This window comes from Sinocyclocheilus rhinocerous, unplaced genomic scaffold (assembly GCF_001515625.1).
Source record: "Sinocyclocheilus rhinocerous isolate Xijiao unplaced genomic scaffold, SAMN03320098_v1.1 scaffold591, whole genome shotgun sequence".
In the NCBI taxonomy this organism is placed as follows: Eukaryota; Metazoa; Chordata; class Actinopteri; order Cypriniformes; family Cyprinidae; genus Sinocyclocheilus; species Sinocyclocheilus rhinocerous.
The window spans coordinates 3,253,644-3,264,280 of record NW_015641476.1 but is presented as its reverse complement, the minus strand read 5'-3'; the positions used below and the strand labels follow the sequence as shown (position 1 = coordinate 3,264,280).

At 36.2% G+C, this 10,637-nt stretch overlaps 1 protein-coding gene and 1 long non-coding RNA gene across 4 annotated transcripts; one reads left to right on the top strand and one right to left on the bottom strand.

Annotated features, from left to right (window-relative positions):
* The first annotated feature begins 2,378 nt into the window (after positions 1–2,378).
* On the top strand, positions 2,379–3,393 carry LOC107755128 (uncharacterized). The gene is made up of 3 exons (XR_001641659.1): positions 2,379–2,705; positions 2,794–2,849; positions 3,041–3,393. It is a non-coding gene; the product is annotated as an uncharacterized LOC107755128 (long non-coding RNA).
* Positions 3,394–4,122: 729 nt separating this feature from the next.
* Positions 4,123–10,636, bottom strand: LOC107755126 (tubulin polymerization-promoting protein family member 3-like). 3 transcript variants are annotated; one of them, XM_016571826.1, is made up of 5 exons: positions 10,543–10,636; positions 7,293–8,681; positions 6,823–7,020; positions 6,466–6,619; positions 4,123–4,985 (listed from the first exon to the last, which is right to left on the bottom strand). In XM_016571826.1, the coding sequence occupies exons 3-5, from the start codon at positions 7,008–7,010 to the stop codon at positions 4,794–4,796; spliced, it is 534 nt and encodes a 177-aa protein (XP_016427312.1). In that variant the 5' UTR covers positions 7,011–7,020; positions 7,293–8,681; positions 10,543–10,636; the 3' UTR covers positions 4,123–4,793. The 3 variants fall into 3 exon arrangements, with proteins under 3 accessions (XP_016427312.1, XP_016427313.1, XP_016427314.1); XM_016571827.1 differs by lacking the exon at positions 7,293–8,681; XM_016571828.1 differs by lacking the exons at positions 7,293–8,681; positions 10,543–10,636 and having other exon boundaries at positions 6,823–7,261.
* Between the last annotated feature and the right edge of the window lies 1 nt (position 10,637).

Genomic DNA, 10,637 nt, shown 5'->3' with positions numbered 1-10,637 from the left:
CTGCAATATAACAAAGAGTGAAAAATTTAAGGGGGTCTGAATACTTTCCGTACCCACTGTATATATACATTCCCCATAAGGCTGGGTAGCTTGCAAATGTTTGTTTGTATGTTGATGGTAAACCTCACGTTTACAACACTTACCAAATAATTGCATGGCTCATATATACACTTACCATTAGGCACTGCAAAAAAAAAAAACTTACATGAAGAATGATATTGATTTGAAATCATAATCTTCTCTAATGCTTAAACTATACTGAAAATTATTTTAGTAAACACACTAGGGATTCAAGGACTCTAATGTTATTTATAATGTTAACCCTGAAATGGATATGGACTTGGGTGGTCACATGATAGGTCATCTGTGTTTTCTACAGTTTCCAGGCACTGGATTTCTCTCTCTGAGTATTAGGTATCTGGACATTAACTGAAAATATGTTTACTCACATGCTCAAAACGATCTTTGCAGAGCTGGGCTATCAGCTGGAGAAAGAGACCTGAGGAGATGAACAAAGTAATGTAGGCTACTACTAGCTGCATTATTGTACATTTGCTCTAATTATACTAAACCCCTAAAACCTAATATACAGTATACAGTATGAAAACACAAATTTTGAAGAATAGGCAGGACCATGTTTTTTGTTTGAAAAAAAAAAACTGAACTGTGAAAGTCATACAATGATAAAATAAGACATACTGGATTTTATATGAGTCTATGATAAATATGAAATATTTTAATAATCAAGTTTAAAGTAAACGTGCTAAGTTCTTAGAAATAACTTCACATCCATGTTGGTTTCATACATTTAAAAAACTTTTGAAACATTTTAACAATGAGTAATAAAGATATATAAGATAAAGATATTGTGTAGTTATTGTTGTACTAATTTTGACATTTAGGCAATTTAGAAAATATAGTTATTTTGCATGGCCCCAGCCTAAGGATTTTAACCTTTTTTATGTGATGGCCATACAAAAAATAGTGTTGTCCATGGTTTCAGAATTTGTTGTGGGTGTATGGGACAGCCTGGATGAGTGAAATTTTGTCAGCCTGGATACATTCATTAGCTAACAAAATTTGGAATGTAAGTTAGTTGACTCTTAACTTTGATAAAGAATATCTCTTTGGTTTTGAGACTTTAGTTTTTGCAACTTCAGGGATCTTATCTATGCACAATCAGCTTGTAACACTCCAAAGAGAAAGGAAAACTTGAAATCACATCATATGACCCCTTTAAGGTATTTTGACTTGAGGTCCCGTTACCAGCGTGACACCAAAACAGGTAGTAGCAATGGCAAGTACATGTCAGAGCCCATACTTCTATACTTTAACTTGAGTAAAAAGTGTAGTCATTACTTCAAAGTACTTCAGAGTATTTTTAAACATGAGTGTATATACTTCTACTTGACTCGAGTGAAGGATACGTTTGCCATCTCTGTGCAGAGCACATAGCAGAGCGAGGAGGAGGTGATAGAGGTTAAAACTCTGAGATACACCAAATATTGGATCTTCATGAAGAATACATTTGAAAAATGTTTGTATGATTAAAAGCTTTAATAGTGTCAATAGTTTACTGTACCTTTGACTAGGTTAGCAGGACAGTGTTTTCTTACAGCATAGTAGTCTACTTGGTCTGTGGAGTCCATGAAGCTATTTCTGCTCAAAATGAATTCATGAGCACAAACACTATAAACATACAGCACATGTTAGACAACTCACTGTGGAAAACATTTATGCTACCTGATATGATGAGATCATGCTTCCACATCAGATACTAAAGAACTAAGAAGAAAAACAAACTGCAGAGCTCTCACCTTTTTTTTCTGGAGACCTGTTTTTGTTCATCTTTCTCTCTTTCAGAACTAATTTTTATTTACTTATTTTGTGTTTCCCTCACATTTCAGATTTTCTTGTAAACACCACAAAATCTGATTCACAGAATGTGCAACCCTCTGGAGGTATTAACGTATGTATTAAAAACAGCAATATTGCTTGTAGTCATAGAGATTCTTCTTGGAGCCAAACACCGGTAAGGTAAAGTGTGCACTTAATGAGTCATAAATCACAGCGTTAGCAACAGCACGGAGGACTCATTAAAGGTACGAACTACATATGGCCCTTAATTGAATAGTGAGTGCATAGATTTTGATTATCAATGATATAATAATCTGTTGTCTGGTAAAATCCTTTATTATTTTATTTGGAGCATATTGGTACTCTTATTCAAACTTGGGCTACATGCACACATATTTGTGCACTTTAATTTGTTCTTTCTGCTTTTTTCATGCATATGCAGTATCTGAGAATTATACTCTACCATTCTTTATTTTGATATTTTAATATTTCACTACAGTAGCAAACCTAATGACGTGATTATCATGTCAACATATTGTTAGACTACTTGCTATGTGTTATAGACTTATAACCTCAAAATAATATGAGACAAGGCACAAGAGCATCAGTATCAGATGATATGATTATCGTTTCAGCAAGTTGCTAATTACTAATTGTCACATATTATTCTGAGATCATATAACATCAGCATCAGTCAGACATTGACGCTGACTCATATTTGGCTTTCTCCATGCCTTCACTAGAATTAGCCAAGCAGGTTAATTTGGAGTAGCCTATCCGAATACATAAACAAATAAAAATATATAATCAGACAAATATGGCCTATAAGCATGCGAACTATTGAACAGGTGGGTTTCAAAATTCAAGTTAACTTCAAAAAGTTAGCCTACTTTACACAGTGCACTCGTTGAATTATGTCTTGTATCGTTCCACTAGGTTCATTTGTTGATATCCGGGGGAAATCCAGTCTAATGGTTCTCAAGCGTTTCAGAGTAAGAACCAAATCAGACATAGCCGACGTAATAACGTATTAACTGTATTCAAGTTGCAGACAGACCATAAATTAGAAATAAAACATGTAACCAGCCATTAAAATGAGTTCTTATTTCGTGTAAATGAATGTACATTTAAACATTACATAATCGCGCTGGCGGCCTCGAGTTTCTTCTCAAGCGCGCGGCAGTCATCCGCCTGCATGTGCGGCACATTATATCAACAGCGCCAGTCAAGCCTGTCGGGCTCCGCAGCTCATGTTAACAGGCAATTAATCAGCCGGTTGATTACAGCGTGCTGCGAGCACTGAAGTTGACTGAGGGCGATATGTGCGATACCATTCATCAACGTGTCACAGGAGCTACAAAGGCTCGAGCTGGAATGGAGCGAGATGTTTTTGATTAAACGCTTCCAAGGAGATGAACCAAACAAACGTTGCCATGAACGAGTGTGTTTGGTTACAAACACACAGAGGGCAGGGGAAGGCTGCCGGAGCCAGGTGCCGGGCCGGGCTGTTGTGTTTGTATATGGTGCGGTTGCCATGGAAACAGAGGGACCAGCGTCGACGTCCTGTCTGTCCCTCAGGGGAGACTTCGTACACACACTGTGTGAATTCATCAACGTGTCACAGGAGCTACAAAGGCTCGAGCTGGAATGGAGCGAGATGTTTTTGATTAAACGCTTCCAAGGAGATGAACCAAACAAACGTTGCCATGAACGAGTGTGTTTGGTTATAAACACACAGAGGGCAGGGGAAGGCTGCCGGAGCCAGGTGCCGGGCCGGGCTGTTGTGTTTGTCTATGGTGCGGTTGCCATGGAAACAGAGGGACCAGCGTCGACGTCCTGTCTGTCCCTCAGGGGAGACTTCGTACACACGCTGTGTGAAATGCTGAATATGACAGTAAATAACGTTCAGAAAACGTATTTTTGACTTTGTTAGTAAGTGTTTGGCGTTATTATTTTTTAAATACAATTTTACTGCAATAATAATTGTAGTAACTACTATTTTTGGAGATTTACCGTATTTACAGTGGCACATTTTTGTTAGGTTTATGAGAGGAAGCACAGGCAGGTACAAAGAACTTCATTTTATGCGCCGAGTGCTAAACAAGGTAAAAAAAAAAAAAAGGTTTCAACCTTACAAAACCAGGAAAGACGAGAGACTTCCATTATGATTTTTTAACAACATCAGTTGTTGTTAATGTACTTTATTTGTTATTTAAAATAGACCAAAATACAAAAACAAAACTTAAAATAAAACACGCCAAAAGTCATTTATAATGGTTTATACAAAGGCAGTTTCCAGTTTCAGTAACACAGTAAGCTAACTAAAACAAAGATATGACAATGAATTTTTGGAAATAATAACAGAAGTGTAGCTAAACACACATAAAGCTGGATTACCATTATCCTTTGAAGAATGACATTTTTGACAAGTTTCAGCAATGAATATTGTTAGAATTTAGTGACAGCAATTACGTACATGTTGGAAGAAATAAATCTCTTAAAGGGCTTCCTGTGTTTCGCTTCTCCCTGTCTGAAGCATTGTGATGTTTAGATGCACCTTTCTTGTAGCTATTAAATAACAACATAAAAACTGAAACAAATACACCACTTATCTGTTTCCCCACTTGAAGAGCTGTCTTCATGCTTGCTCTTTGAGATTTTCACCTGAAATCCTACATACTGTACAGAAGACGCTGGTCTGCACGAAAGGAGTGAGACTAGTCCTCACCAGTTCCTTCTTACCCTTCTTTCAACTTTCTAATTAAAACCAACTGTAATACTATATGTTTAAAGACAAACATTTACAACACTTCCTGTGTTACATTGCATAGTGGCTGTGTGATTTTACAGGTCAAAGTTCAATTTCGGCTTTGGTCCAGACCTAAGTGCTGATAAAGATGAAGCTCAGAGCTTGTTGACATGGAGACAGTGTGGCCTTAATTGGCCTTCGTCTTCTCCTCGTAAGTCCCAGCATTCTTGTAGGCCCCTACGTAGCCTGTGTTTTCCACAATCTCCTCCCGCCCACCTTTTCCTTTGCCTTTCCCACTCTCATCAAAGCGCTCCTTGTGTGAGCCCGTATATTTAGATGTGTCGGTTAACCGATCCACTGCGCCAGTTTTTGCCACTTTCTAAAATGGTTAAACAAATAAAACATACAAATGAATAAGGAAATTAATAAAACTATTGAATAATAGCAATATCAGTCAAAGCTGGAGAGCAATATACTATATGAATGAATGAATATATATACAGTATATATATGTGTGTGTGTGTGTGTAGGAATAACAGTGATATCATAAATGGAAAATATAATAAAAATGGAACTAGAAATTACCCAGAAAATGTGCTACAGCAAACCAAATAAAATTTGTATTTAATCAGATGATCTGCACAAGGCTCTTTCAGCCTGCCTCAGCAGAGCCTTTTCTGCATTGAATGAATTCCACATATACATCACATATTCCTACAACTCCTTTTGAACTTTTAACTAGTTGCCAGGTTTGATTTATTAATGTTTGATTTGTTACTGCCCTCTAGAGCTGAACCGACTGAGGAATGATGTAGTAGAAACTTATTAGTGTTTCTCAATTTTGCTTCTGGAGGTCCACCAACACTATTCATTTTAGGTGTCTCACTAATCACAACCAATTGACACATCCAGTTGAGTTCATAGAGAGCTCTACAGCTACAGATGGACTGAATTATGTGTTAGATACAGGAGACATCCAAATTGTGCAGTGTTGAAGAAGCTTCATGAGCAACAACTGCTTGGCGGGCTTGGTTTTTCTTAGTTCATCTTATATTTTAAATATTCAGGCAATAAACTCCCGTATTTCTGTCACATCAAAGATATTAGTGGCTTAGATATTATATGGAAGAAGTTGATGCAGCCTAGTAACTGGATGGATGATGTCTTAGAATTGACTTGCAGTGAAGAGGATGAAATGGCACACCAATAACCTTTCTGTCTTCTTGCTTTTTTCTTTAGGATTATTCAATGTTTTTTTAAAGAAGTCTCTTACGCTCGCCACAGCTGCATTTATTTGATTAAAAAATACAGTTACTTAATTAATTCATAAATATTTAAATAACTGTTTGTCTATTTGAATATTTTAAATTGTAATTTATTCCTGTGATGCAAAGCTGAGTTTCAGCAGCCATTGCGCCAGACTTCAGTGTCACATGGTCTATCAGAAATCATTCTAATATGCTGATTTGGTACTCAAGAAACATTTCTTATTATTGTCAATGCTGATTAGTATTTTTGTGAAAGCACAAACAGTGAAACCATGATTATTTTCCAGGATTCTCTGATGAATCGAAAGTTAAAAAGAACACCATTTATTTGAAAATGGAAATCTGTAACATTATAAATGTATTTACTGATCAATCACTTATTATTAATTTAATGCATCCTTGCAGAATAAAAATATTAATTTAGTATTATTTTTTTAAAGTATTACTGACCCCAAAGTTTTGATTGGTAGTATATAACACTATTGTTTTGAAATGGCAACACTGATTTCAGTATAGTTACATTTATTTATATAAATGTACATTTTTCATGCAAACATACCTCAAATTATTGTTTTCAAATGGTTGGCTTACCGTTACACCAACATTGGCGGGTTCTTTGCCCTCAATTAGCTTATGCATAGACTGCAGTGCCTCTTCTTTGCTTTGAATTTTGAACCTCTTTGGGGCCAATTCTTCTAGAGCTTTCTGGAACTCCTCATATGTTATGACCCGAGATGTCTTTGCTCTGAATAATATGGTAAACATAGCCTTTTCAACACCTCTGTTACATTGCCAGTACATAGTTTTTTTCTATGAAAATATTAATATTTACAATATCTACTTTTTTATTTTACATTTTATGTAGTTTATTTTGCATGCACTGTAAAAAAAAAAAAGGCATATAAAGATTTAAATAGCCTTCTGAACACAAAATGATGAAAAACTCACTTGACTTTTGTGAAGACAATATCTACATCAGTGCTGGTGACATTCTTGCTGTCAATAACTTTGCAGTCTTTGCACAGTTTAGCCCAGTTTTTACCATTCAACTCCTTTCCAGTGGCTTTGGTGTCACCATGAACAGCAAACTTCTTAAAGGCGCTCAGAAGCTGGTCCATTTCTGTGCTTTCTGCCATATTGGGTATTCTGCCAAACAAATAGTAAGACTATGACCTAATGGAACAAATTCCCAAGAAAAAGATATGTATTAACTGTCCAAATAAGACATCTGCAGTAGTGGCATGATCAAGCCTTAATTTGACAAAAAAGATGAAAGAGAAGACAGAATACTGTGGTACACTCTAAAAAAAAAGATTACATTGCATTATTATCTGATAGGAATCTCAGATGTGTATTATTCAGTATACACAAATAACGTGTACAGCATAAGGTTGAGCCCAGACAACAAAACATCGTACGCTCTGATTTAGCAGTTCTGACTGATCCAAGTTATCTGAATTATCTAAATTGTCCTGTGATTTTGGCTTTGAGATATTTCACTAATGATCTTCTTGTTGCAGAGCTTTGGCAAACTTCATCAGCAGGTCACCCTCTTTTCCATTGGTATTTTATTCATTCAGGCCATTCAAAAGGCAATTAAAGAATCAGCCAAAAGTAACACATTAGGTGTGTGTGGAGCAACAGAGCTGATGTAAATTCAAGGGCCATAAGGACTGAGCTAATGGTGTGATTATCAGCACTCAGCAGACGGCTAATTATTCACTTCAGAGACAGCTCAACAGACAAAAACACACCGATGTTAGAATTTCCTAAACATTTTCAGACAGCCTCTTTCTCTCCTTGGTAGTTTTGCTTTTTTTTTTTTTTTTTAGTGTGCTGTTAATAGAACTCAGCCAGCTTCCTAATGCTAAAATACAAAATCATGTCTCATAGTGATGAAGTGTCCTGTCACTATGAAAATCTCTTATTAACTATAAAGATAAAGTTTTAAAAATCATTCTAATTCTAGTAGGGATGTTCACAGTGCAACTATAACAATAAAGACACAGAGGAACAATATCGTTGGAATCAATTCCAGAAAGATATTTCCAGCTGAAGAATGATAAAACAGCCAATCAGAATCCACCGACTTTAAAGAAACTTTGTTTGATATTTTGAGCCGATTTTAGAACACACATTGTTTTCTTTATCATGCGTCTCCTAGCAATGAGGCACGATGACTTTGTTGTGTTCTGAACAACAGGAAGTCTGGTAGCATGTGATTCTCAGTCGTCTAGTGTATGATACCCAGTTTTCCTCTGTAAATATCTCCAAAGTGGCCAAGTGTAGGATGCCTAGTGTTTTAAAATCTGTTCCAATTTTAAATGTTGAGTAGTGTATTCCAGCCTTTCAGTGATACCTTCTTTAACATTAATACTGTACTGAGAAAAGTGACAGCAGGGACAATATGCAGGCATAAAATAAATATAAACATTGACATTAGTGATGTAAAGTACAAGAATGCATTGTCTCTGTACTTGCAACTTCAATGGATCTGTGAATGTGTTTGGATAACATGGAATTTCAGAAGTGAGGCCTAGACTTCTAGACTTTCTTGGTGTGTCTCCACAGTACAGCCATTGTTAATGGAGGCGAGAGTAGGTATGTGGATGGTCTGATGTGTCTCAGAGTTATTGTGGAATGTTTCAGATGGATGTCAGAAGTTTGGCAGCCGATGGCCTCATGGAGAGGTGATGAGTGTACAGCAGCAGTGGGTGGGCTTGCCCTGGCTTCAACTCCAACTCCTTCAGCCATCTGTAAGTCTCCTCAGCTCACACACATCAAACAGTCTCTTATGCTCGGCAAGGCTGCATTTATTTGATAAAAAAATACAGTAAAAACAGTAATATTGTGAAATATTTTTACAGTTTAAAATAATTCTTTTCTATATTTATATATTTGAAAATGTAATTTATTCCTGTGATGGCAAAGCTGAATTTTCAGCAGCCATTACTCCAGTCTCCAGTGTCGCATGATCTTTCAGAAATCCCTTTAATATGCTGATTTGCTGCTCAAGAAACATTTCTTATTATAATCAATGTTGAAAACAGTCGTGCTGCTTAGTATTTTTGTGCTGATACATTTGATCAGGATTCTTTGATGAATGTGAAGTTCAAATGAAGAGCATTTATTTGAAAATAGAAATCTTTGGTAATATTATAAATGTCTTTTCTGTCAGATTTGATTCATTTAATGTGACCTTGCTGAATAAAAAAGAAAAAAAAAAGTTATGCAGACAAGTTATTTCCTATTTGTTGTGGAGAATGAATCCAAAAATTGTTGCACCATGTTGTAATCATCACTGGTTTGTCAAACAGTTCCTCAATCACTGAACCACTGAAGTAATCTCATTTTATAAGTCATCATGCTTAACATGTTGCATGTGTATGCTGTGTATTTCCCTAATACAGTGTGTGAGGGATCATGTGTGAGCTGCTGCTGAGGTTATTCCCACACAGGAGGCTGAATAAAGACATCATTGTGAGTGTGAGCCTCACCCTTCTAACACACATGCAAAGGCAGTCGTCCACATAAACACACACTGCCCACCTCCCAAGAGATCCCCTCACTCAGGACAAGACTTTGTGGAAGTGTCCATGGAAACCATTGTATTAAAGACGGAAACAGAGACATGTATCCACCCATCCAGACAAAACACACAAACAAACAGTAGACACATCAAAATAACAAAGGCACGTCCTGAAGACTTTATGAGCAGATCATAATCATCTGCTTCAGCCCTAGAGATTTTTTTAGCTAAACCTGCCTGCGGGATACCTGTATTCCCCACACAACATGTTTCTTGATACTTACTCTGTATTTCATACTCAACTATAATAGATTTAATATGTGATAATCACTTCACAAACTATAAAACGTTACATGTTTTATAGACAACCTAATGACTGTTTACTTGATCAGACAGACTGCAACCCTGTAATTAACCTGATGATGTCAGTAGTGTTTTGTTCAACATTTATGATATGAATAGCATCCTTATGTGCCAATTTGCCACTGGGAAAACATCATGCAGTATATTTAGCCTATAAATAATTGCAATCTAAATCATTTTAGTCAGTGGCAGTTGTAATTATCCAAAGTGAACATGATTTCATCTTCTGGATATTGATGGCCCTTAGTCACACTGCAGATGTTACTACTGTCCATTGAAAAAAAAGCATTTTTTTAAGTTTTAAATTCATAAAATTTTAATTTCATACATTTTAAATTTATTTTTTGCAATTAAAACATGATATTTTGTACCCAGTTTGACTTTTGTGCTGTTTATTTATGGGAAAATAAGTAATAAGTAAGGAAAATAATAAATAGCACAGTGTCTCATAGCAATGAATGCAAATTTTAAATTAGTTTAGGGGCAAAATCAGTAGCATATGTCATCTTGTCTTGAAATAACACCACTTTGTGTTTGTTATGTCAGTTTCACATTGTACTGTGCAGCAATTCACATTGTACTGTGCAGCCATACTCATATAAGGCATATTTTATAATGCAAACCACAGCTGCTGATGCATGGCGTATTATGTGTCTATATGATGTTATGTGTGCATGCATATAACGAATAAGACAAGTACATGTATGCATGTTTACAAGAGTGTATTTGTATATGAAGACATTCTGTCACATTAGTATCAGTGAAATCGCACTTACCTGTGCTACTGACTTCCAGCTGCTGGCAATCCACACACGCACACACACTCCCGGGTCTGCACAACTTCTATCCTGTCCTGCTCTCTCTCTCTCTT